Below are 27,132 nucleotides of genomic sequence, written 5' to 3'. Positions count from 1 at the left end.
GAAAATCAATTCTTTGCGGGAGCGGGACTGAAAATTCTGTCCCGCGCAGACCTCTACTTCCAATTCGTAAATAATTCCTGTCCCCATCTATTCCTCCGATTCAGCATGTGGCAGTACTCACCTGGAGGGACTTTCCAGGGAGGTGTGTGAGGTAGGCGACGCAGGTTCCGGTGCATTCCCGGAGTCAGCGCTAACGTCTGCATTAGTGTTTGGGTTGATCTGGATATCTGACGATGGTTCAGCAGGGGGAGGAGAAGAAGAAGAACCAGCAGCAGCAATGTGGTCCGGCGAGGGTGAAACGTTCGGGATCTCTGCCTCCACCTGTTGTGCTGGAGGTGATGGTAACGATGATGGAGATGACGACAACGGCGGGGGTTGTGCTTCAGCAGGCTCTTGCTGGTCAGAGCTGGGATACGCCTCTGGCTGCTGCGTTTCCGGCACAACTTGTTCCTCTTCCACCACCTGCTCGACTATGCTCACGGCCTTGAAAGAACAAAAACTAAAATTAGCCACGTGTATCAAATTCTTAGTGTCCCAGTGCGCATCGATTTCCACCACAGCTTCATGAGTTGTGGCTAATCGCGTTTCTGTGCAGGCTAAATTATAAAAACATCACAAGATCCAACTTCTTACGAGGCATTTCAAACGATCAGGGGGACGAACCTTCAGAGATATCGCTTTTCCTGAAGAAAACAATCGAACCACATCAAAAGAAGCATCAAATCAATAAGCATTGCAAGTACTCATAAGCTATGTTGAAAAATAAGTTGTTTCAAATATTTTTAAAGCTCAATGACACTTCATATAATTAATAGTTATTCCACAAAATCAAATCGTACATGAGCTATAAGCCATGTACGACGAGATTCAGTGGAGTAACTTTTACTCTATCCACATTCACTGGATTTTGAAAAAACAAAAACAGTATTTTTATTTTTTGCAAATTCGATAAATAAAAAAAAAAGAAACTTTATACAAAACGTTCGACAAATCATTTCCGCTTAGAAAGTAAACAAACTGGCAAAACGACTGTAGCAGTTTGTGAAAAATGCTAGAATTCTTGAAAAATCAAAAGATACGTTCTTACCATCAAATACTTTTAGTCCATATTTTGTTGCTTTTTTGGGGGTTTTGTTTTCAAGTCGAGTTTTTATTTCATCATCAGTTGGTTCAGCAACACGTTCCGCCATTTTGTTTTTCTCTACTCACGGTACACGATCCGAGACCCGAAATAGTAGAGTAGCCAATCGGAGTGCACGATTGCTCATATCCGGTGAACGTAGATCGAACAATAACCCTAACCCATAACTACATCATCGCTTGCTTACCACGATGCATTATGGGCGATACCGGGTGTCAGCTCCGCTATATTGTTTACGTTCGCCTTTATTAAACACTGCGTTGTTCTGTCTAACCGGTTTTAACCATGCTGCCTAAAGTGAACTGCCGTGTGCCTAACTGTCTCCACAGCAGACAGAACACCTAATTTGAGCTTTTATCAGCTGCCAGTCGAGGAGAAGAGAAGAAATGGAGGAGTTTAAATCCGCAACGAAAACCTTCCAACTGAATCGAAATGGACACGTGTTTGTAGCTTACATGTCCCTGGTGGGAACACTGCAAAAAAATATATCTTGGCAAGTGCAAAGATCTAGCATTTCCTATTAGAAGAATACAAGACACCAGTTCTGAGATTATTAAACCTAGTTCTAGATTGCAACCAATTTATTCCAAGATGTCTTATCAAGTAAAAAACTATCGGTCCATGCAGAAAAATAATTTCACGAGTATTAAATAATTTTCTCCTCAAGTTCAGTTTTCAATTTTTTGCAGTGAAAAAGATGTACTTAAACTGTAACCCAGCGATATTTCCATGGTCTGCGGAATGGTCTTTGGTTATAGAAGATTATAACAATCGACACTCGGGCTGTAACGATACACCCAACTCACGATTCGATTCGTGTCGCGATTTTTGACCCACGATTCGATACGCCCACGATTTTTTTTTTTAATGTTTTTTTTAAAGTAGTAAATTTGACTTAACATTTACTTACTTACATTAACTATTTAACAAATAATTCAGACCACTGCAGAGAATGAGTAATATGTATGCAAAAATGAACAAATGTATATCCAAAGATTGTTTTATTTCTCAAAATAATACTGTTGAGCCGGAAGCTCTGGTTTTTTCGGTTCTGAAAAAGTAATTTTTCCAAATCGTGTAAAATCAGTTAAGATTTTTTTTGGGGGGGGCTCTCTCACTGTCTCACTCTCATAGGGCCAATGATTTTCTGTGATCGCGGAAAACAGATGGAAATTACGGAATTTTTATGGTGAAACATTGCTCGCGTGTCAAAATGTAACTGCCGCAGAAGGCTTCCGCCCAAGCAGACATGCCTTCAGTGTTGCCAGATACTGCTAACGTTTTCCACCCCAAAATATGTTCAAAACCAGCCAAAAAGCACCTAAACCTGCCCAATCTGGCAACACTGCATGCCTTTCCGGTCAAGTGATTGTGATTGGCTTGTGGCACACCTAGCCAGCCAATGAGCTGCTTGTTTACAGATTCGCTCCCCGCGTCACAACCAGAATGGCGACCGCTTAAAAGAAATGAATGCTCTGCCAGTGGCGAGTGTGGACGTTGCGTGACTCGCAGAAGATTGTCGCAGGTCGGCGAAAAAACGACTTACTAATAGATATAAAAAAATAAAAGTAATTTAAGTAAGTTTAAAATGTAATTTAAATAAAAAGTAAAGTATTCATAAATTGAAGTTTGGAAGCGCCTCTGTTTTTGGGCTGAGGAGAAGTTTGAAAGGGTGTACCGCGATTCTGCCTTCTTGTATCGCGATACGGATCGTGGCTCTGCGTATCGCGATTTCGATACGCATATCGTTACAGCCCTAATCGACACGGTTCATCGTCTGAAACTAGTGATATTCCAAAGCCTGTAAAATGAAGACGCCTTCTTCGGCCTTTGCCTCTCGACGTACCGAAGCACTCGGCAGCCGGACGAGCCTGTCGGACCGATAAACCTCCCAAACCACGAAGGGTTCTCTTTCGGGTATGTATAATGTTCAGTGTACCTCACTAGCGGCGTTTATTGAAGTAAATGACACGGCAGATCAGCGGGTTTCCAAAGACTTTTTTTGGTAATGTTTCCTGATATCAAGTTTTATTTAACTCCTCACTCATTTATAAAATGTTCTGATGCTGTTCATCTGGGCCCGGGATCACGAAGCAATCGCAGACTTAAGTCAAAAGTTGATTTTTCATAATAGTTTCCCCTTACTGCATCTGTAACGTTCATCGTGCTGGATCAAGATTAAGTACAAGGCGAAGATTTCATTGGAACAAAGCGTCTTAGAAAATGGTAAGGAGTAACTGAAGATTAAAAGAAACAAATTTAGACTCAAGTCTAAGGTCGCTTTGTGATCCCGGGGCATGTTTATATTTTAAAAAATAAATTTAAAAGTAGTACTCGCAAAATAGGGGGGCAAGTGATATTGACTAGTGACTTGATTTGGATTCAGATTTTCCTGCTGTAAAGCCTCGGCATGTTATCCACTTCTTTAAATCACCAATTTCATAGTCTTCCACGACAGAGCATGGCAAAATTGCTCTTCTCACATCGCCCTCATGTAAAATTAATCTAACATCCGCTATATTGCTCAAGTGCTGACCCCGGCGATCCTCCATAATGCGTTGTGGTAAACAAGAGACGTCGTTATGATTGGGGGCGATTGGAATTAGCCATCCAAGATGAAAATTACTGGTTTTTAAAAACACCCCAATTACATACATACATTTGAATGCAGTCATTGATGCAAAAAACAAAAACACCATCAGGACAGTAACTACTGGACATTAAGATTTTTTTTTTCCAGGCACCTTTTCAGGTTTGCTGTCTTCTGCTGCATCTTGAACAAGTTGCTCCTCTAGTGCAGCTCTCTCCGTCTCCAAATCCACGCTAGATGATCCCTGTGATTCCCATTCCTCCTCAACCTGGTAGGATGATGATTTAAAATAAATAAATAAATAAATAACCACACACGTCAAGGGCAAAATATTCCCCTTCCAGAACGCCACAACAAACAGACAGAGAATATACCTGGGCTCAAGTGTGGGGTCACAGAAATACATCTATCCTAACTGCCTGATTAAAGCTATACTGCCTTTCAGATTTTTCAAGTGTAGGCCATAAAAAGAATTTTCCCCGACACCCAATTGTTTTTATTTAGTGGACCGAAACCTACTGAATTTGAATCACAGACTTCCAAATTTTATTAGTTTTTATTTTTTTAATAGAACAATTAATAAATTTAAGGTCACACGGCCCAAAATTCTCCGCTCTTTTTTCCTGCTTCACCATGACCCAATTCAAGATACTACGTCATGCATCACGTGGTCGGCTTTCCCTGTTTGTGCAAGGCATTGTGGGATACAAATTTGAAACAGGAGAGAAAAAAATGGAGGATGCAAGCGTGCGAATGAAACGTGAAAGACTGACTACAGTAACGGAATGAGAGAAAAAGACGTTATGTTGCGAAGGAAAGGAAACGCAGGACCAAACTAATAAATATCAGCGGTCAGTGAGCACCTCGGTGTGATGAGCTGTTCCTTTAGCGACAGAATGACAGAACTGTAAGTGCACTATCAAGGTAAACCTGTAGATGGCAGTAATGCAACACTGTGGACGCTAGCTGCCGTAACACCCAAAAGGTGGTGGTGGTAAACCTGCGCACGTGCACACGGACTTCTGTCTGCTTGACTGCGCAAAGTGAGCGGTTTCATGCACATTATTTGCTCGGGAATCGCCTCAAATGAAATAACTTCCCAGTCACAGAATGGCCTGTTTTTTTTTTCTTTTGAGATATTACAGAAATAAACAAACAATCGCAATGACCAAATTTCAGAGGGAACTAAATTTCACAGATTTTATGAAATCGAAAGGCCGTCTAGCTTTAAGGTCACGATGATTTCTATTAAGCGACATTTGTTTTTATACAACCCCGATTCCAAAAAAAGTTGGGACAAAGTACAAATTGTAAATAAAAATGGAATGCAAAAATTTACGAATCTCAAAAACTGATATTGTATTCACAATAGAACATAGACAACATATCAAATGTCGAAAGTGAGACACTTTGAAATTTCATGCCAAATATTGGCTCATTTGAAATTTCATGACAGCAACACATCTCAAAGTTGGGACAGGGGCAATAAGAGGCTGGAAAAGTTAAAAGGTACAAAAAAGGAACAGCTGGAGGACCAAATTGCAACTCATTAGGTCAATTGGCAATAGGTCATTAACATGACTGGGTATAAAAAGAGCATCTTGGAGTGGCAGCGGCTCTCAGAAGTAAAGATGGGAAGAGGATCACCAATCCCACTAATTCTGCGCCGACAAATAGTGGAGCAATATCAGAAAGGAGTTCGACAGTGTAAAATTGCAAAGAGTTTGAACATATCATCATCTACAGTGCATAATATCAAAAGATTCAGAGAATCTGGAAGAATCTCTGTGCGTAAGGGTCAAGGCCGGAAAACCATACTGGGTGCCCGTGATCTTCGGGCCCTTAGACGGCACTGCATCACATACAGGCATGCTTCTGTATTGGAAATCACAAAATGGGCTCAGGAATATTTCCAGAGAACATTATCTGTGAACACAATTCACCGTGCCATCCGCCGTTGCCAGCTAAAACTCTATAGTTCAGAGAAGAAGCCGTATCTAAACATGATCCAGAAGCGCAGACGTCTTCTCTGGGCCAAGGCTCATTTAAAATGGACTGTGGCAAAGTTGAAAACTGTTCTGTGGTCAGACGAATCAAAATTTGAAGTTCTTTATGGAAATCAGGGACGCCGTGTCATTCGGACTAAAGAGGAGAAGGACGACCCAAGTTGTTATCAGCGCTCAGTTCAGAAGCCTGCATCTCTGATGGTATGGGGTTGCATTAGTGCGTGTGGCATGGGCAGCTTACACATCTGGAAAGACCCCATCAATGCTGAAAGGTATATCCAGGTTCTAGAGCAACATATGCTCCCATCCAGACGACGTCTCTTTCAGGGAAGACCTTGCATTTTCCAACATGACAATGCCAAACCACATACTGCATCAATTACAGCATCATGGCTGCGTAGAAGAAGGGTCCGGGTACTGAACTGGCCAGCCTGCAGTCCAGATCTTTCACCCATAGAAAACATTTGGCGCATCATAAAACGGAAGATACGACAAAAAAGACCTAAGACAGTTGAGCAACTAGAATCCTACATTAGACAAGAATGGGTTAACATTCCTATCCCTAAACTTGAGCAACTTGTCTCCTCAGTCCCCAGACGTTTACAGACTGTTGTAAAGAGAAAAGGGGATGTCTCACAGTGGGAAACATGGCCTTGTCCCAACTTTTTTGAGATGTGTTGTCATGAAATTTAAAATCACCTAATTTTTCTTTTTAAATGATACATTTTCTCAGTTTAATCATTTGATGTGTCATCTATGTTCTATTCTGAATAAAATATGGAATTTTGAAACTTCCACATCATTGCATTCCGTTTTTATTTACAATTTGTACTTTGTCCCAACTTTTTTGGAATCGGGGTTGTATTAGAAAATATCAAGCAGGTAACAAACAAAATATGGGCAAGCAGGATTAATTAAAAAAAAAGTCCCATGCACATTTCTAGTTCAGACCAGTTAAAACTTGAGTGATGTAGTGAAGGTTGAACGGTCATAGCCAGAATTCAGACCATACCAACAGTGCTGGTATTTCTACCACTAGTCTTTTCCAGTGTAGTTGTATGACACTTTTTTTTTTAAATTTGGGGAGGGGGAAAAAAAAAAAAAAAGTTTTAGGCCAGACCAACTTTGGATTAAAATCCAGATAAATATTTGCAGCACTAAACAGACACTGATACAAGCGTTGTATTTCACACCCAACACAATGCTGGCTTCACATGTCTACGTTTACACAGAATGGTGCGCAAAACAAAAAACAAGACATCCACTGTGTGAGAGCTCTGCAGTTCTTGGTGATGAGTCAAAGTCCCCCTCATGCTCGGATCTGGTCTTCCCATGCAGTCTCCTGTCCCAGTACTAACCAACTCCAAGGCGTATGGGTGCGGCGCCGATCTCCATTTCCGTAGCCCTCAGCCTCTCGCCAAAACAGCTAGTCCTCTGGTAACCGCAAGAGTTTGACTTTCCCACTCACATCTGTATAGAGATCTTGCAGTCACGTGACCGGAAAGTACACAGCCGCCATCTTGTCAGTAAAAAACACCGCTGAATACTGCTGCACTCGTGTACAACATGGATCAATTTCAACCGACGGACTACACGGCTCATTTTTCTAATGAACAGATAACTAGATATATGTCTAAAATAAACGACCTACAGATTAGTGACCCTTATCGATTACCAGACGTAGTTTTCACGACCGTGTCAGTGGATATGGAACTGCCAGAGGTGGAATACCCAGATGTGTATAATTACCTCATAAACTTTCCCTCGCTGTTCAGTGGTGAAGCACTGCATGCTTATAAATCTCTGCAGTTATATACTGACAGAAATATACTGACTCGTGGCAATTGAGCATGAGGAATTCATGATTTGATACTTACGAAGTTATCTATCGCTATATGTGACCCCTAAAAGTATAAAATTATTTTACATCTAGAGACTACATTGAATGTCATACCGCTAAAGACCCAATCCACCCCCCCGCCCCAACCCTTTTCTCAGGTTCCCACTTCCTGGAATTTTTTATTAGAGCAAGTCATAAACTTGTGTTGCGAATAACTACATGGATATACTGAAATAAATACATGGCGAACCTGAGATGAAATGGTCACTGCACAGGCGCCAGTGATCGTTCTTTCCAGTCGGTTCCCATGCCTTGTTCTTGTTGTCTGCATCGGCCCGGCTGATAGCAGCAATCCACTTTGCACGCCTGTCAGGGTCCCGTGGCAGCCTATGAAACTTTCTTCCCGATTTCTGACCTCTCCTGTTGTGGCATTTATATGCCATACAACTCTCTGGCATTATAGCACGGTAATATTTGAAGATTTGGGCGAAAAAAAAAAAGTCAGTCAGTGTCGGTTAGACGGCGGAAATATGGCGTTTTACCGACAAGATGGCGTCTGCCTACAATCTGGAGCGGATGTGACGTCACATGCAAGTGCTCCATTGCAGCATTTTTACGATGGTCCTTGGTATGACCCAACCGTGAGTGGAACTCGCGATCTCCCGGTTGAGAAGCGGACACGCTAACCGCTAGGCCAGCTTGCGGCTGGTGATGAGAGGTCATAGGAAATGGGCAGACGTGTTCTAGCGGACAGGAAGGCTCTAGTAACTCAACCACTCTTTACAGCAGTGTCGAGCAAAAAAGCATCTCTGTACACGAAACACGTTGAACTTTGACAAGGACATTCTCAGTGCTAACATATCTGCAAACATCTCTCCCAAGTATACACGTCATAAGAGCCGGAACAGCATGAGACGTTGGAAAACACCTTCCGGAACTTCAAGGCATAAAAGCCATCCTTTAAATCTAAGCAGAATAAACTGTGCTTTGTTGAGTGTGTTTGTTCAAGGAGGGGAGGGGGGAGATGGTGTTTGAAAGGCAAACAGCAGTCACATAGCTTTAGTTTACCTTACAAACACGCCAATGACCATAGGCCATGAACTGATGCTCCTACTGGTTGGGAGATCGACTGATAGGGGAAAACTAACTAGTGGGTGGGAATTGGCAAAGGGATAAATGGGACGGAAATGGGATTTAAAAAGCGTTTTTGTTGACAGGCTTGAATGAGGTCAGCTGTTATGTGAATCAAAACAATCCATACATGACACACAGCTCATCCAAAAAAAAAAAAAAAAAAAAAAAGATCAAGGCCCGAATACCACTCGATGATTCCACTGAACAAGAAAATTTTTTATTTATTTATTTAGAGGGGAGACGAGACCACACATTCATTCCAGTGAGAGAAGCGGCAATATTCTCAACCAGAAATGGAAAAACAGACATGTTGCCTTAGGGCTGCACAATTAATCGAATTTAATCGAAAATCACGATTTTGGCTGCCACGATTAAATTAAATGAAAACCGCGATTTATTTCCATTTAAAATGCGAGCCCTGCTGCATATCTGATCAAGCACTTTTTGACCAGTACCAGTACATTAGGGTGCGAACCGACGCATGTAAGGTTTCATTACTCCGCCTAAATAAGCAAGCAAGCCAAGTGCGCAGAGCTTCAGTGCAGCGGTATCTTCAAGGGGTGATAGCGTGAGAGTAGGTAACAGATTGAGGTGAGAGAGAAAAGCTAACTATGTCGGAACAACAGACTATTTAGCACTGGAGGCGATGTTGTGACCTGCCTTCGCTCATGTTTAAAGCCAGAGCATGTTGATAGGCTGCTCTTTCTAGCTAAAAACTTGTAGGCCTCAGTATAATGCTATGTAATTGTTGCAACTGAGTTTTCAGTTCCTTCATCCTTTGGTAATTTCTTGGATAAATTTTATTTGTCATTTGGAAATCAGAATTTCTCTTTTAAATTTCATTCTGCACTGAAAGCTGTTCATATTGTTTGTTTGAATATAGTGAAATAAAATTTAAGTGACTTCCCTAACATCAAGAATAATCATGATTACAATTTTGATCAAGATAATCGTGATTATCATTTTTTCCATAATCGTGCAGCCCTATGTTGCCTCATAGATGTCTTCATTCATTAAACTGGCTAAAGTCAGTCTTCCGAGTGGATCCACAATTCCCCCCCAGTTAAAAATCTAGAAATGTGTACAAACTCCAGCAGCTCAACATAAATCGCCATTCAGACAGACTCCGTATTCACAAAATCTCTTCACGCCGCCTCCGAACTAAGAGTTTCTCCTTAAAACGCATTTCATATCATAGCCAGGCATGACAACAGCACATTCGTATTTCAGCTGAAAGTGAGCCGGGGGTCTTATGTGACGAGTATGAGTTTACTTTTAATTAGAATAACCTTCACCCCATTATTTTACTGAACCATCACCACTTGCGTGATGCAACTAAATTTTGCATCACACCATAGTTCTATTTTACTAAAAGCAAAATGAGGTTATTATTGCTGCTGCTATGGAAATGCAAGCTAATTATATCAAAATACTTCACTGACGTCAACTTTCTGTAAAAAGTAAAAGCAAAGATTAAGGATTATTTGTATGAACACACCTTGATATTTGTATTTCCAATCATGAGTCAATATAATGTACTGATCATACTTTTGGAAACTGTGACTTACATCTAGGTCCGTCTCAGAAACCGGTCTCTCATTTGGGCAGGGTTTCGCATACATAGACCACTGTGTGGCGCAGCGCCACACAATGGATTCCTATCGCCACACAATCAGACTCACGATTTTGAAAAAAAAAAAATCTGTTGCGTATCGTTCCGTTCATTCATAGTGCTCTTTCTTCTCGTTCACGCACACACAGAGAGAGAGAAAGAGAGAGAGAGAACCGGAGAGGCGTGTACACAGGCCTGCCGTTGCGCATATACCCAGACTGCAAGTACGCCTGTTAGGCTAATTAAAAATAACGCAGCCTTCCCGATTCGCCTCCGACTCCTTATTTTAAAAGGTAGCCTACATCGTGCTCGTGATGAGCTTTATCATACGGACATCCCTGAGTCAGGCTATAAACCAATTTTGATGCAGACAGCAGCAGCAGCTTGACGCGAGAAACCAGCCTTATTGCATTATCCCGTTTATCCCGCTTCAGCAATGACTTCCCTTACGATAGGGCACTGGAGGTTTTTTCAGGAAGCCACGCAGAATTAAATGTTCTGATCGGGCATGCAGGCTTTGCACCAATCAGGGTAATGCTTTTTTATTATTGTTAGTTGCCTTGGTGTTGCCTTAAGTGGTTTCTTACATCTAATTATGATATTTTATTATTACTTTGTTACATTATACTATTTATTTCATTTTAGTATTGGTTGAGTAAGTGTTGAGTTCAATATTTGAAATAAAAACCTCCAGCTTGTCTTGTTGCAATTTATTCCTTGAATGATTGAAAGATTGCCACCAAAAAGGCAAAAAACTAAGGCAAAAACCAGAGATGCACCGATTGACCGGCTGGCGATCAGAATCGGCCGATTTTCACGTGATCGGCCATGACCAGCGACCGGCCGGTCAAAATTAAAACATGCCAATTTTCTGCTGATCAAAACGTGTGCATCACAGAGATGAAAGTGGAAATACTCGTAATTCGCAACTAAAGACTGCAGGTACACTGGCAGCTTGAACATGCTTTCTAGTGCGATTGTGTTGCGCTTGCGCAGAACAGTGTCAGTCCTGCGCGCAGAACGAGCTCCGGCGCGCACCGTTAACAAAAAAAAAAAAAAAAAAGTGAATTTTTTTTGTGCCAGATATTGGATGTGAAAAGAAATGTTTGTGGTTGTGTGAATTTACCATTACAGAAATTAATACGTTAGCCTGTTACCAAACATCTAGTTAGATTTGTACAAAGAGAGATTAAAAAAAAAAAAGTCTTTGTTTTACGACCTTGGTTGCACTTGATTCCATTGGAAATTACTCTACAAATACACATTTGACAAAGATGATAGAATGGCTATGGTATAAGTATGACTGGAAATGATTTTTGTATTTTGATACTGAATGAAGAAATGGGTTGTTCTATAAGGCACAAGTTTTCAGATCTAAATAGGCTTATGAAAGTGTGTTCCATAGCAGTAGGCAAATAATATATGAGGGGGAAGTTGTTTTTGTGCCAGATATTGGATGGGAAAAGAAAAAATGTTTGTGTGAATTTCCTATTTCAGGAATTAATATGTTAATACCAAACATGAAGAAAGATTTTACAAAGAACAATGTCTTTTTGTTTGTTTTCAACCTTTGAGGTGTTGAAAATTTATTACTGAAAATTTGGCAGAATGTTCTATTAAAGAAAAGATAAAAAGAAAATAGTCTGTGTGTGCTGTGAAGCGTTTTGAAAAAATGAAACCGGAATCGGCCAAAATCGGTATCGGCAGGTCACACTCCATGGAAAATCGGAATTGGCCCAAAAAATTGCAATCGGTGCAGCTCTAGTAAAAACTAAACTTTAACTTCAATTTTGGTGAGTAATTTTCATAAATTTAAAAGACAGGTTTTCCACCAACATCAAGCCCAGCAAACTAATGGCCTACCCTGTAATGGAAAGTTGGGTCGAGGAATGAAACCAGGCAGGGTTCTGGTAAAAACTGTTTTAGCTGTCTTCTCTTAAAGAACTTAAAAGAATTTAGATTGAACTGAATAATCTCAAATGCTTCTTGTAGCTTTAAAATAGTCCCAGCAGGTAACTCTGAAGAAAAATACTGTGTTTGAACACCGCCCGCTGTAAACACTTTGCATACACCCCAATGACCGACTCCACCGACTGCCACGACACCACCGCGCACGATTCCCTCATCGGCACAGTGGAGCACCACAAATTGCTACCTGGTCTGTGGGAAACACTGTTGGGACTAATTTTTTTTTTTTGCATTTACCCAACACTCAATGTTTCTTTTATGTTTAATAAGAATAAAGATAGCATCTTGCTTTATCTGGCCTCCACTGTGGAAATTTTTGATTACAATTCAAATGCTTTTGTAAAATTGATTTACATATAAAATAACTCCATCATGAAGAATTAAAGCCCGTCCTTCACAGAGGAGTGAAAATATTGAATAAAATTTCCTCTTTTTGATTGCTTGGGTTAAAAGTGCCGAGTTATGATGACTGAATTGATTATTCACTTAAATATAATGTGATACATTTTGGGTATTTGATATGGTGAAATAGGACACAATGGAAAAATCATGAACACACCGGAAAGATGAGAATAACGGCGGTGGTAAAAGAACAGCGACTGTCCCGGCTGAAGGTCGCGCGGGTCTCTGCTGCGGCGCGCGAGCAACGGGACATCACTACCGCACCGGACGGAGCACGAGGCGGGGGCGGGGCAAAATGACTGGCTGTAGATTCTATCAAAAGTTCGATCTAAATTGACCATGGTTGCAAAATATTGGCCAAAAATACGCACACACTATGAAATATGAAAGTAAGATGAAAAAGAAGCATTCTATTGCCTTATACTGCAAGACTAAAACAAAATAAAACTGTCAAAACTCACCTTTTCAGTGATAACGTCCGAACAGATCACTCGCGTAACAAAGACCGTAAATGGAAGCACGATCAACTTCTAACTTTCCAACTTCTAAAATTCCATTCTACACATGCAAATTGTTAATGTGTGTCCTTCCCCGCACACAAATAACACGCTACGGTAAAAAAAGACCACAACTCATTTTATAGCTCAGAAATTCATGCAAGACCAGCTACCATCGTAACATTCTGTAAGAAACATATTCTATACCTAACTTTCAGCTTTCGTTTAAAAAAAATAAATAAAAATTGCAGATTTATAACTAAATTTTTATATGGTGTAGGTGATTTTAAGTTCCTACTTTTGGTGAGGTAGTGACCTCGACCCTGAGGCTTTCCGTTTAGATCAAAACACACGATCGTATTGGTTTTGGGTCTACGGAAAATGGAGTTACAACGGTGATCAAATATTTTGCATGATGTTTTATTACGGTTATGATTATTCTGTGAGCGCACCAATCCTTAGGTGTATAAAGTTACAACTTAAAATACAATTAGTGATAACTGTAGACTTTTCAGTGGACTACAGCCTTTTTAAGGGAATGCCATGTAGTCAACCATTTATCATGTCCCGGATCAAGCCGCCATTTTTCCACAAATTTGCAGAATTTTTGCCAAATTCTGAATATTCACATCAAAGATTTAGTTTTATCTGTATTTCTTATTTTATTTCAAATTAAAACCAACATCACCATTCAAAACCGTATAGTTTATTGACTGAGTATATTTAGTGGGGTACCCCACAGTACCCAGTTTCTGAGACAGACCCGTATATTTAACATTATTTTATATATTTTCATTGCTTACTTGGCAATAGTTTGACTCAGATGAGTCTTTTTGGCCCTGTATTTTTTAAACCAATAATTTCATTACGTTTAAAAAAAAAATAGAACTTTAAGAGTTAAAGTTTAAGCATTAGCAGCCGACATGAGGATAAAAATTCATAATAACCTCTATATGAGCTTGTCTATCTGCTATTGGTGTCGGGGCACTGATTCCGTGTTATCCGTAACTTGATTTTGCAAGCGTTCCCCAATGGCTGACATCACGAGCATCATCGGTCTTTGGCTTAGTTTTGAAAAACGATGAACCAAAGAGAATAGTTTGTTTGTCTGAGAATAAGTTTTTCGGTGTGCTTCATTTTCGCATGTACTGTGATCGCAACACATCCTCAACTCCCATAATTTATCAGGTCATTGCAGTACGGACATAAAACGTTGTCGGGACAATCGGCTTTCTTGACAAAGAAAAGTTTCTCCGCTACTGATTTTCACCTCGATCGTCACGGTCTCTTGCATCCATTCCCACCTAAATTTATTTTTAGCTTCCTTGTCGACTTCGAGAACTTGAGATTCTTGTTCTTGTGTGCGTTTTCACCATTTTTGTCTTTCGATTTCAGCTAAAAGCATGGTCTAATCGAGCCGCCATTTGCGATAGCGTCATCTATGTAGAGACCGCTGATTGGTTCAAAGGCCGAAAGATATTTATGGCTTTCAAGAGGTTTTCCGGGAACGGAAAGAAGCGATTTGCTACGAATGTTCCGCGGTTCACTTTGACGCTGAGAGGGACTCGGCAAAAACCGAATAATAAATAAAATTAAAATTCTCCTCGGATTTGGACGATTCACAAGAACGACCCATTTGGCTAAGAAAACCACGGAAATCCGCGGAAAATAGTCATCACTGCATAGCAAAGAAGAATTTTTATTGCCACTTAGGATGAATGAACGAACTCCGTGCAGTTGTTACAATAAATGCTGGAGATGGAATTTACTGTTTGATAGTAAACACCACTTGTGGGTTTTTTTTTTTTGCACAATATTTGCTTCGGACTGCGTGTTTGGTTGTAGAGATTAGACATCTCTGACAGAACCCCAGGTTCTCTCAGGCTTAAAGTGCTGATGACACGTTTGACATCTTTGGCGATGTTTTATAACATAAAAAGTAATTCCCGATGATCCATATATTAATTCACGAAGGCGCCTATTTTACAAGTTATGATAAAAAACGCAGCTATTTGGGCAAATTTGACGGGGCTGCAGCACCCAGGAGACGAAAGAGGAGGAGGAGCTATATGACGTCAGCGAAAGAACCTTCCTCCTAACTTACCAGTTTGTTGTTGATGCGACAGGTGTTCAGTTTATCATTATTAGTATTATTATTATACATTCTTATACATTATTATATAGTTATTATGCCTTCGCATTGTGTTGCCGGCTTTTGCTCCAAAACCCACAAGGATGGGGTAAGTTTATTCAAGTTTCCCAGAGATCCCGAGCTGCATGCGAAGTGGGTGAAGCAAGTCAGGCGCACTCGTGACAAGTGGGAGCCCTCACCAACATCCGTCCTGTGTTCTGAACACTTCGATTTGGATTGTTTTGACACCCTTCCCAGCTTAAAAGAATCTCTTGGGTGTTCAGTTCATCACAAACGTGTGTTACAACCATCAGCAGCAACTACACAGTGTTGTCAGATTGGGAGGTTTCAAGTGCATTTTGAACATATTTTGGGCTGGAAAACGTCAGCAGTATCTGTTGCCAGATACTGCTGAAGTTTTACAGCCAAAAATATGTTCAAAACCCACCAAAATGCACTTGAAACCGCCCAACTGGGCGGGAAACCTCCCAATCTGGCAACACTGCCAGTATTCCGGAGGGGGTCTACTAGTAGCTATGCCGGATCCAAAGACAGTCCTCCTGTCAGAACACGTGTTGTGAAACGACATAAGATAAAGGTACGTAGAGCTATAGATTCTACATGATAATCATAAATGTAATCAAAGTCGGCGTGATATCAGTCATGTATTTGCTTGTGAAAGCTTGCGGCTTTCATGTAACTGCCGCCTAGCAACGAGAGGCAAAGGGTAAAGAGGGTAGGCTATCGTAGATTCTATTCGGAAGAGATCAACACAATTCTAGACTCCCAGAAGAGGAAGAGCTAGCACTAGAGAGTTCACCGGCGTTTTCATGCGCCATTTCCATTGAGTAGAACCAGAGTAGAACAGCCAGTGAACCGCAGCGTGTTCTTCCGCTGACGTCACAACATGGCCGCGAGCCACGGACCCAGTTTTCTTGCGCTGTGCAATTAAAAGTTGGATATTCGCATAACAACAGCTTCTTTTCACGTAATTATAACAGAAATCTAACATGTTTGCCATGTTGTATAGTTTATTTAAGAAATTGCACAGAGTCATGTTCGTGTCATCAGCCCTTTAAGACCTGCTTTTTGTGCAAAAATGCTTTGTGAATTTCTTATAGTCTTCATTTTAAGTTGAAATATTTTCTTATAGTTTCTCCCAAATTGAAGAGTTATGGGATTTTTCAGTCTTAAGATTCCTTGTAAATTCCTCAGGCTTTTTACAACGACGACAAGAACTACCACCACTAAAACAACAAGGTTTGTGCATATTAGGTTTCGTACCTCAGATTACACAGACTTCAAGCAGTGGTAGCTCACGCTTTACAACTCTCTGCTAGTCAGCGGAAAATTCATGGTTCAGGACACAAGGTTCAGTCATGTTTGGTTCAAGCTGTTACCTTGTAGTTCGCCCCCTCCTCCTGTGCCGTGTGTGGGCTACCGTCCTGTGCACCGAGTTCTGGGCCTGAAGACGGCTGATCTGAGCATTGGACATGACGACTGGGAGACCTGCAACACACAAAACACGGGAGACTCAGGAACCGGGTAAACACCTTCAAAACTAGATGTACAAAAAGGTGAGAAAAAAAAAAAAAAAGCTATCGGTTTTTTTTTTTGTCAGAAAGAAAATCAATTTCCTGCTCCAGATCATTTACAGACCACAAGCTCCGAAACGTCTACGCCTAATACCGGCGTTGGAAATTAACTTTATCCACCAAAAACTCCCTGCCACTTTGTGTAACTGCATGTGAAAATACAGTAAGAGCTACAATATTCAATCATGTTTATTGAGGTAAATAGGCTATTATTTCACAAGGTAATATTTAAACTCAAGGAAAATACTGACATTCTCCCTCTCTCTTTCATATGCATGCACAAACACACACACAAACTGGTGGAAGTTACATATGAGGAGTTGAGATGATTTCTTTAAACCCCCCACCCCCAAACCATTCACGGGACTCCCAGTCATTGGCTTTTCTCCATTTCTCATTAAACAAATATTTTTCAACCTTCACGTCTCCTGGGAGGTTTTCACCGCAGCCCTCTTAACCCCTACGATCTAACTTTGTTTGCTGCAACACTAAAGGCCCGGTCCCACTGCACTTACGGATGCAAAGAGGATGTAAAACGTAAAAAAATCTTTGCCATCCGTTGGAAAACGCTATGCATCCGTTGTGTACTCATTGCATACGTGCTTCATACGCTCTATCCATCGAGCATCCGTCCACTGTGATTTCATCCGCGCAAAAAGTTTTGAGCTGCACAAAACTTTTAGAACGGATGAACTTTCCGCCGTGTACGATGTAAATCCGCGACATATACGAGCAACAAACGTTCTATGTCCGTTATCATCCGTTAAACGTCTGCTGTATCCTCTCTGCATCCTCTGGGCATCCTCGCAACTCACATCCGCTGCAGCTGAAAACGGAAAGAGGGAGGAAAGATAAGGTACATGAAACGTCTAGTCATCGTTAGTAGCACGGAAATAGAAAGGATGTAAGCGTATGCATCTCGTATATAAAGTATTCAAAACGGACAAAGCGTTTATATCTGGGATGTATCTCGTATATTTAGGATGTCTGGAGTATGACTAGAGTATGTAGAAGGACACCTAGCGGACAATCGATATTTTGTATAAAAAGGGGGAGAAAATCATCTAGTAGCAGAGATGTATTGATGTAGCCGCCAGCACGTCTTTCCGCTTTATGCTGACAGCGTGCGTGCCGCATGCCTTTATATCCGCGGAGCAGACGCAATTCATACCCCCCGCATGCGCAGTGAACGGTCTGCATCCGATATACATCCGCGCAACATCCCCTTTGTTTCCGTTAGGCGTACGTGATGCATCCCCTTCATCCGCTATGCGTCCGCTTCTCAGTTATCACCAGTAACCCCTTCGGAGCGGTCATCCACTTCCATCCGCTAGGCTTCCTATGAACATGCGTTTAACATCCCCGCTATATACTACCCATGTCCGTTCTTTTCCTTTCTGTTTTCGCAAATTTTCGCCAATTTTGTCCATTTCTGGAGCGGATGAAAACTGATAGAGCCACCCCCGAAATTTTGCTCGTCCGCTGTGTCCTTTTTGCATACGTTTTGTGTCCATTGGCCAGTGGGACCGGGCCTTAACAGAGACTGCTTGACCTGAGGTAATTCTCTTTAACCCTCAGATAGCGTTTTATGCTCAAGTTGTTACACTGAATCTGAGACTTCTTGGGTCACTCGTACCCCTTTTCCACCAAATCAGTTCCAGGGCTGGTGCTGGTTCACAACTTGTTCAACTTGCGAGCCAGCTGAGAACCAGTTTGCTTTTCCATAGCTCGTGGTGCCAAGGGAAGCCATGTCATTACGTCGCTGTATACATCAGTTACGTCGCTACATTTGCATAAACCTTGGCGTGAATATCGAAGCAAAAACACGGAAGAAGCAGCAGCAGCAACAACAATAGTAATGGATGACTTCGCGTTTGTACAGCTGCTGCTTCTCGTCGCTTAAAAATGACGCTCTTTCGCGGTCTTGTTATTGTTGTTGGTCTTAACAACTCGGCCCCCCCGCTAACGTAAGCGGTTCTTTCCTCTGGCCCAGCAGAGAGTTGGTGCTAGCCTGGAACCGGTTTTTCTGGCCCCAGAGCCAGTTCTTTGTCAGTGGAAACAGAAAACCCGGTTCCAAACTAAGCACTGGCTCCGAACCAGCCCTGGAACTGCTTTGGTGGAAAAGGGGCATCGGACACTTTAATAAAAAGAGACCGTCTCTTTGTTTAAGTATCCAAGTGGAACTAGCAGACTCGCGATACAATGCGTGTTGTAGAATGTCACAAAATAACCCTTACAATTAGCCTGGCAAGCCAGACTAAGACCCCGTCCACACGTAGCCGGGTATCTGCTAAACCGAAGATGTTTTTCTACGTTTTGGCCTGTCATCCACATGAAAACACATCAAAAACGAATATTTAAAAAAAAAAAACTCCGGGCAAAGTGAAGATTTTTGAAAACTCCATGTATGCCTTTTCATGTAGACAGAGATAACCGGAGTTTTGCATTTTAGAACATCACAATCTGCGCCAAAAAAATAACAAATCTGCCCTGACGTCAAACGTGCGACCTTTGTTTACTGCAGAAGCCAGATTAAGCATGGACAAAGAGTAATGGATCGGAGTAGTGCCTTGAAAGCGTTAATTATTGTGCAGGTGCTATTTACATGTTTAATTTTAGAAGCCCAACTACTGCTCCAAAAACAGGGTCAATATGTCCACATATTTGCTTTGACAAGATTCCCAATCAACGTTTTCTTGCGTCTTTTGAAGTTTATACTCCAAAATTGTGTTTAGAAGCAATTCTGTCTCCGAGTCTGTCCAGACGAACGAGCTTGGCGCCATGTTTTATGTTTAGGCGGAAGTGACGCCAACAGAGGGCTATTCTGATGTGATTAGGGGGTAGGATTTGGGGAAATAATGCCATCTACAGGTTTGGAATGCTTATGAATGTGATTGAAAACGCAGATGTTCGGTTATGTGTGGAAGGGATTTTTTTCGAAGACGAGGTGGTGTGGACAAAACATTTTTATAAACGGAGGGGGGGGAAAATGTTCGGTTTTAAAACTACCCGGCTACGTGTGTACATGGCCTCAATGTGAATATTTAGTCTGGCCTCGATCCGTAGACATTCCCGACGGGTGTGGGAGGAACAACCCGCTGTCTTTCAAACTGTCTCTGTGCGTACAGGCCAACGCTCTGACCAATCAGCGCAACAGTGACTGTGACGTAGTCAGAGCGACAGAAAGCAGTGGGGGAGACCTTGAAATAAATAATTTTTCAAAATGCGTATTAATTAATAAACAGGTTCGAGATATTAAGAAGTTTGGAGATTATGACCACAATATTGGAGTCTGTACCACATACTTAACATACACATTTTTTTCAAGTGTTTTTCAAGGGTTTGCTTAAACTGTTTTTGAGAGTTTTTATTTAGTGGTGTTTGGTGAAATAATTTCCCTTAAATTTAAAATAACGGGAAAATAAGAAACAATCAAAAAGTAATGTTTCAAAGCTGTTTATTAATTCTTCGTACTGCACAAACTAGCCCCATCCTTTTGGCTACGAGCGGAGCCAGCTGGTAGATCAGACTTTTGCCACAGCCGGTCGGCAAAACAGCGAAAACGTCCTTCTTGAAAAGGAATGAGCGGAGAGCCTCTTCCTGCTCATGTTTCAACGAAAACTCCAAGTCTAATTCTTCTAAAACTGATTCCAAAGCAGAGTCAAACGCGCGCTGTTCACTAGCCCGTAGCCATCTTTCCTGCTGTGCTTTCTCCAGCGTCGCGCAGCTTTGCCGTCACTCCTGCAAAAGCCCGCCCAAAGAATCCAAACAAAAACCTTGCGTTGTGATTGGCGGGCACGATTTGATGCCCGGGGTGTTTTTGTTTATATGGTGCGAGGCTAGACCCACTTGTAGGCAAAAATATTTTTGGCCGCTAGGCGGGTGGGTCTAGTTTACTAGGCTACCTTACAATTGCATCATTTTTGTATACACGACTTCCCCCAAAATGCGCAAAAAAAAAAATCATCTACATTTGACGGGTAGCAGGCGCTAATTTCCAACACTGCCCAAGACCTGCACCATTATATTCAGTGTTTAACTTCAGATATTTCATCAGCTCTTCTCTTTTCAGAAAGTTTCAAATGCTGCAAGTATTAACGAAGAGACTCCTGAACGATAAGATGCAATAGTCTTGGGTTTTTTTTTTTTCTGAAGGCCTTTCTGTAACCAGACGTGAGACAAAGCTGCAATGCGAAAATCTCATCTCATTATCTGTCGCCGCTTTATCCTGTTCTACAGGGTCGCAGGCAAGCTGGAGCCTATCCCAGCTGACTACGGGCAAAAGGCGGGGTACACCCTGGACAAGTCGCCAGGTCATCACAGGGCTGACACAGACAGCCATTCACACTCACACCTACGGTCAATTTAGAGTCACCAGTTAACCTAACCTGTATGTCTTTGGACTGTGGGGGGAAACCACACGTGGCTCAGGTGGATTAGGCGCCATACCATAAATCCGGGGACCTGGGTTCGATTCCAGCCCGAGGTCATTTCCCGATCCCTCCCCGTCTCTCTCCCGCTCATTTCCTGTCTCTACACTTTCCTATCCAATAAAGGTGCAAAAAGCCCCCCCAAAAAAAAATCTTAAAAAAAAATTATTTCGCGTTTAATATTTTTAGTATTATACCGCAGTAAAATTAACTTCATTTTTTCCCGCTGCATAAATGTTCACGTTGTGTGTGGAAATATTCATGACAAAACAATGCAGGGGGAGAAGAAAAAGACATGCGAATTAATCATACAAAAATGTGCAAAGACCCTTCCTTGTATCAATAACCTGTAAAAAAAAATATACGATTAAAAAAAAAAAAAAAAAGTACGTATTTTATATAGTAGCCAGGGAAGTCATGACCTCAGAACAAATATATAAATGTGGCCGAGAAGCCCTGCTTGGAAAACTGTCTCCTGGTCCAGAAAGCTTGTTTGGAAGGGTCTCTAACACAGGTTCTTGGGGCAGAGTTTTATGAACAAGTCGGAAATTGAGGAGGAGTGGTGTCTCAAGGAGTTTAAAAGAATAAATAAATAAGTCTAATCCACCTAGTTAACCATTAGAGACTTTTTTTTTTGTGTGTGGGGGGGGGGGGGGGGGGGGGTACTGATTTTACCTAATGCATCTTTAAAAGGTCATCACATTTTTTTTTTTGACTTTCAATGAAATCTCACACCACCATAACTCAAAGTAATGTACCTTCAAAACCCGGAAGATATTACATGAAGTGGTCTTACAGATCTACAAGTATAGAGATGTACGCTTTCTTCAACCGTCTTAATATTAACTATTGATAGACACCAATCAACTTCGAGCCACAAAGCTCAAGCCCTTTCACAGCCCTGTTAATTTGCTTGTGAAACCAGAACGACATCATACAAAATGTATGCAAATCTCTTGGATTATTTTCAAGACAAATAAAAAAAAAAAAATAAAAAAAAAAAAAAAAAACAGCACACCAACTTGCTTCACATGCATGCCACACATCGCTGCTGCACCCTATTTCTATGAAGTCGATACGTGATGAGGATTGAAATGCCTCCACCAGGCACTCGCATGCTCACGTCTTTAGAAAACTATTATATGAATGTGGAGAACAGCTGGGACTTCAGACAGTCATCTGATACAGAGTTACTCGAGCAGTTCACTTTGAAATCTGGCCAACCATCTGGTAATACAAAAAAAATTAAATTAAAAAAAAAAAAGTTTACTGTTCAGGAGCTCAGACAGAATTTTGAAGTAAAGCCAAGAGATGCAAACTGATAAAATAACTCATCTTTGAAATATGCTTATTAATTAAAAAAATGAAAAAAATTCAGGCAAATTGGTCCAGTTTTCACGGACATTTTTAGATCCCTGATATTTCTCTTTTCAGAGAAATGGGCCTGGATAAAAGGCAATTAGCAAGGAACAAATAGCATTGTTTAACAAAAAAAAAAAAAAAAAAAGGCTAATCGAGGGGGTGACTAAATTGCATCGTTAATGAAGCTAATTAGCATTAAATCTAATTTACATACAGTTTGAGGATAAACCGTAATCAATAGGTTTAAAAAAAAAAAATTTTTTTTAAATTGCTTCAATAATATCTGGAAGTTTCTGCGGGCCAGGAATATCTTAAAAAAAAAAAAGTGCCTCAACCAGCTAATTCGCATCTCATACTTAGCATATACAGGATAATTTGCATATACAGGCATTAATAGACCCCTTCGCAGTAAACGTCATTCATAGGCAAGAGGAAATTGCGCGCGCAGCCTGGACCCAAAAAAGACTCAGAAATGCCTAGTTGTTGTGTTGTCGGGTGTCAGAATCGTAGCAGTGATGGGGTTAAAATGTTCAGAATTCCAGCAGGATCTCACCCATTCCAAAAAAATAAAAAATAAAAATAATTCGCCGACGTCTATGGCTACAAGCCATCAAACGTGTAGACTGGGATCAAAGCACCATCAAAAATGCGCGGGTTTGCAGCACCCACTTCATCACAGGTAAGATCAGGCTATTTATTAAATCTTTCTTTATTCTTTCTAGTCTTCGTTTATTGATGTAGCAAAATACTTTGGTAGCGTTTGTCTGATTAGCTGGGTCATAGTTACACAATGTAATGAATATTGTTAGCATGTTAACTTAGCTTTGCATGCAATTGTGTTTGTAGGAGAGGTCTCGCTTGACTCAAGCAGTCCAGATTTTGTGCCATCATTATTTGTGTATGCCGAAAATCACAATTTTAAAGCAAGGATGGAAAGGTAAAATTGTGTGCCCTCACTCTAAATGCCAACTTGCGTTGACTGCTCTAACCTCGCTCCCGCCCCGTTCAGTTTCATTTCTGCTCTCTGCCTCTCGCTTTTTACGCAGCTCTGATTTCTCTTAGCTGCACTCTTTACACTATCATTCCTTTCATGCCATTACCTCCTGCAAATTGCTGTTTAGTGTTGGGATTTGCTGTTGTAGCTAAAGCCACATTGCCATCACATCACTGGCATAATTTGATTAAAACAAAATGAATATGAATGTCCCATTGTTAATCAAGTTGTACATGCCTGCACATAATCATATGCGTCTAAAGACTTGTAGGCACGAAGTTTTTCGTGGGTGTACACTGAAGTCTTGTCAATAAGGTACGAGTATATATCTGGCCATTGTATACCAGGGAACTTACTAACATCGTCCGTCCACTCTTTAATTAAATACGGATCCGGTAGGCGATGTCCACTTGTTAGAGTTAACTTATTTATGTAGCATTCTCGATCTTGTAACGACAATTATTTTGCATAATCTGACAGCTCATAATGCCGGTCTATGGGCAGCACCATTGTTTCTGGGTCCAGGCTGCGCGCGCATCCTGGCAACGGTCGGTTTGTTTACAAACATGCGAAGGGGTCTATTAAGCCAAAATGTTTTTAAATAAATAAATAAAACCAACCGTCAGTAGGTTCGGCTGAAGATACTTCTCAGTCGCCAAACCATGCTTCTGACGGTCATTGAAAATGGTGGTGTAGTGGTTAGCACTACGGCTGGGAATCGATCCAGATTTCCTGGATCGATTCCATTCCGATTCATAAGGTCACAATCCATCAGATATCAATCTACTTAGATATTGCTGGATTGTCACTTTAAAGTTTAAAAAAACCTCCCTATTGACAGGAACAGCCCCATATGTTTGTGCATGTATCTGTGTATGTGTAAGAGGGACACACAGAGAGGAGTCAAGGATTTAAAGGATGTGGCACAGTTTGCACACTGCTTTTGTTCTGTCGAGTTCGTCTCTGTCCTCGTAACTTTTGAATCCAAAGTAATGCCATACATCAGCTTTCAGGCCAGGCGGTGATTTTAGCTGTGCAGCTTCAGCCATCTTACGTTCTTAAGTTTCGGTTTCGTTTGCCGGCACCCGCTTTTTATAGCGGTCCTTGCGCGGTTGAGAAAATAGTGCCTATAGCCACCTGGAAGAGATCGATCCACGCATTTTTGAATCGATCTCATTTTTTGAACGTGAATCGATATCGGATCGTGGATCGATCTTTTAAACCCAGCCCTAGTTAGCACAGTCGCCTCACAGCAAGGTGGTTCTGGGTTTGAGCCCAGGGGCCAACAGGGGCCTTTGTATGTTCTCCCCATGGGTGCGTGGGTTTCCTCCGGGTGCTCCGGTTTCCCCCACAGTCCAAAGACATGCAGGTTAGGTTAACATGAGGCAGCCCTGGGCTGAAGCGCCCTTGAGTAAGGCACCTAACGCCCAACTGCTCCTTGGGTGCTGTAGCATAGCTGCCCACTGCTCTGGGGATGTGTGCGCTCTACTAAAAATCAAACAGATGACAAAGAAATGGTTCAAAACAAGTGTTACCTTTATTTTTTCTTCACTTAAATTTCCCCTTTGGGGTTAAAGTGCAACCAGAAACCAAAAAGAAGCCAAGAAACAAGCTTGTAGATGAGAACATCGCGATAGCATCTGTGATTGCCTTCTACCGCACCCCATTCTCATCATCAGGCACACAGTTCGAAAATGCGTCCGGGACGGTTGCTTGCTTTCCTGTGGATGGTGCGCTCGTGCTGCGGCTGTGTTCATTCCGCTGGGAGCAGCACTTCTCCCGCTCCGCTGCGTGCTTCTGTTTAAGGTGGAATAAATTTGGCGTGCTGCTTCCTTTGGAAGCAACCATTTTCAAACACACCTTACAACGAGGACTTGTTTGGCCTGCGTCTGACGCCGCAAAACCGAACCAATTCCAGATCACGGAGGAAGTTACTCCTTTCTTGGGCACAAGTTGCGGCTTTCCCCCGATCGCTGCCATGTTGTTCGTGTGTGTCTATGGCAAGCGCGCGGGAGGAGGGCTACAGTGTCAGTGCCCAATCCGTCCCTGCTGCCTGATCCATTCTGCACATGAGCAGAGGGGCGCGTCGGTGGCGGAAATTAAAACCGAGAGAAAACCGATTTTCATAAAAACACATCGTCCTTAACTGTAAATTCAAATTAATCAATAAAATTGATTTATCGCCCAGCTCTAGTGTGCATGCATGTGTTCACTACTTCAGATGGGTTAAATACAGAGGATGAATTTCACTGTGCTTGAGTGTGCATGCGACAAAGGCTTCTTAAAACAAAATTTAAAAAATAATTTTTTTTAAATGGCTAATATGCATATTTTAACCTCATCTGCATATAATGGACACTTCTGAAACGAAGGGTGCAAGGTTAAAACTTGGCAGTTGCCAATGGCAACTAAACTGACCAAGGCCACTAAAAGTTGAGGTTTGGTCGCCCAAAGAGCGACAACGATTTAAGTTGTGTGAAAAAAAATTACAATAAAATTAAATAAAAATGTTCCTTCCTTGGAGTACCTCTCTTATCTTTCCTTAACTCCAAGTTCATGAATTCGAATAAAAGTTTAGTTCTAAAGTGCAAAATTCAAATCCACTTGTGAGTTTTCAGATGGGGGGCGGCACGGTGGTGCAGTGGTTAGCGCTGTCGCCTCACAGCAAGAAGGTCCGGGTTCGAGCCCCGTGGCCAGCGAGGGCCTTTCTGTGTGGAGTTTGCATGTTCTCCCCGTGTCCGCGTGGGTTTCCTCCGGGTGCTCCGGTTTCCCCCACAGTCCAAAGACATGCAGGTTAGGTTAACTGGTGACTCTAAATCAGGGGTCACCAAACTACGGCCTGCGGGCCAGATCCGGCCCGCCACCCCCCTTTGACCGGCCCCCCAGCCCCTCTGCCCCCCATCACTTGAACCGGCCCTATGAGGCAATCCCCAAAAGTGGTCATGGCCTATTTTTTTAAATTGCTTTTTGGCAAATAATAACATGTCTGTATCTTGTATTTTGTTGATTTTATCAATTAAAATTGATATTTAGTTATAAAATGAACTATTCGTATTTTCCGAATTTTCGTCATATGCTCGCGATCAAGCAGTGACAGGCAGCGCATGCGCAGAGAACGGTCAGTGTTCAGGACAGCAAAATGGCTAGCGGTCAGCGAAAAGCTGACAGAGAGTGCAGAGTTTTTAAAGAACAGTGGACCACCGATTATTTTTTCGTTCAGTGTAAGGACCGTGCAGTTTGTCTTGTATGTAAAGAAAGTGTGCCGGTTTTCAAAGAATATAATCTGCGTCGTCACTATGAAACCCGCCACAAAGCAGGGTTCGAATTATAAATTTGACCCTATGGGGGTCTCTATTTAAAAAAAAAAAAAAAAAAAAAAAAAAAAAAAGCAATGCATACTCGCTCTCCTGGACCAGCGCACTTTTGCGCA

General features: G+C 41.6%; 1 protein-coding gene across 7 annotated transcripts in view; it reads right to left on the bottom strand.

Annotated features, from left to right (window-relative positions):
* Positions 1-27,132, bottom strand: part of suco (SUN domain containing ossification factor) — a 192,317-nt gene that overhangs the window by 81,246 nt on the left and 83,939 nt on the right. For all 7 annotated transcript variants that reach the window (XM_060917568.1, XM_060917570.1, XM_060917572.1 and 4 more), the window contains exons 2-4: positions 16,722-16,830; positions 3,886-3,999; positions 122-483 (exon numbers count right to left, since the gene is read on the bottom strand). In XM_060917568.1, the coding sequence (XP_060773551.1) occupies positions 122-483; positions 3,886-3,999; positions 16,722-16,830 (585 nt within the window). The remainder of the gene's footprint in view (positions 1-121; positions 484-3,885; positions 4,000-16,721; positions 16,831-27,132) is intronic.

The sequence above is a fragment of the Neoarius graeffei genome, chromosome 3 (assembly GCF_027579695.1).
Source record: "Neoarius graeffei isolate fNeoGra1 chromosome 3, fNeoGra1.pri, whole genome shotgun sequence".
In the NCBI taxonomy this organism is placed as follows: Eukaryota; Metazoa; Chordata; class Actinopteri; order Siluriformes; family Ariidae; genus Neoarius; species Neoarius graeffei.
Note: the sequence above shows the minus strand (reverse complement) of the source record. Positions and strands in the feature narration are given on the sequence as shown.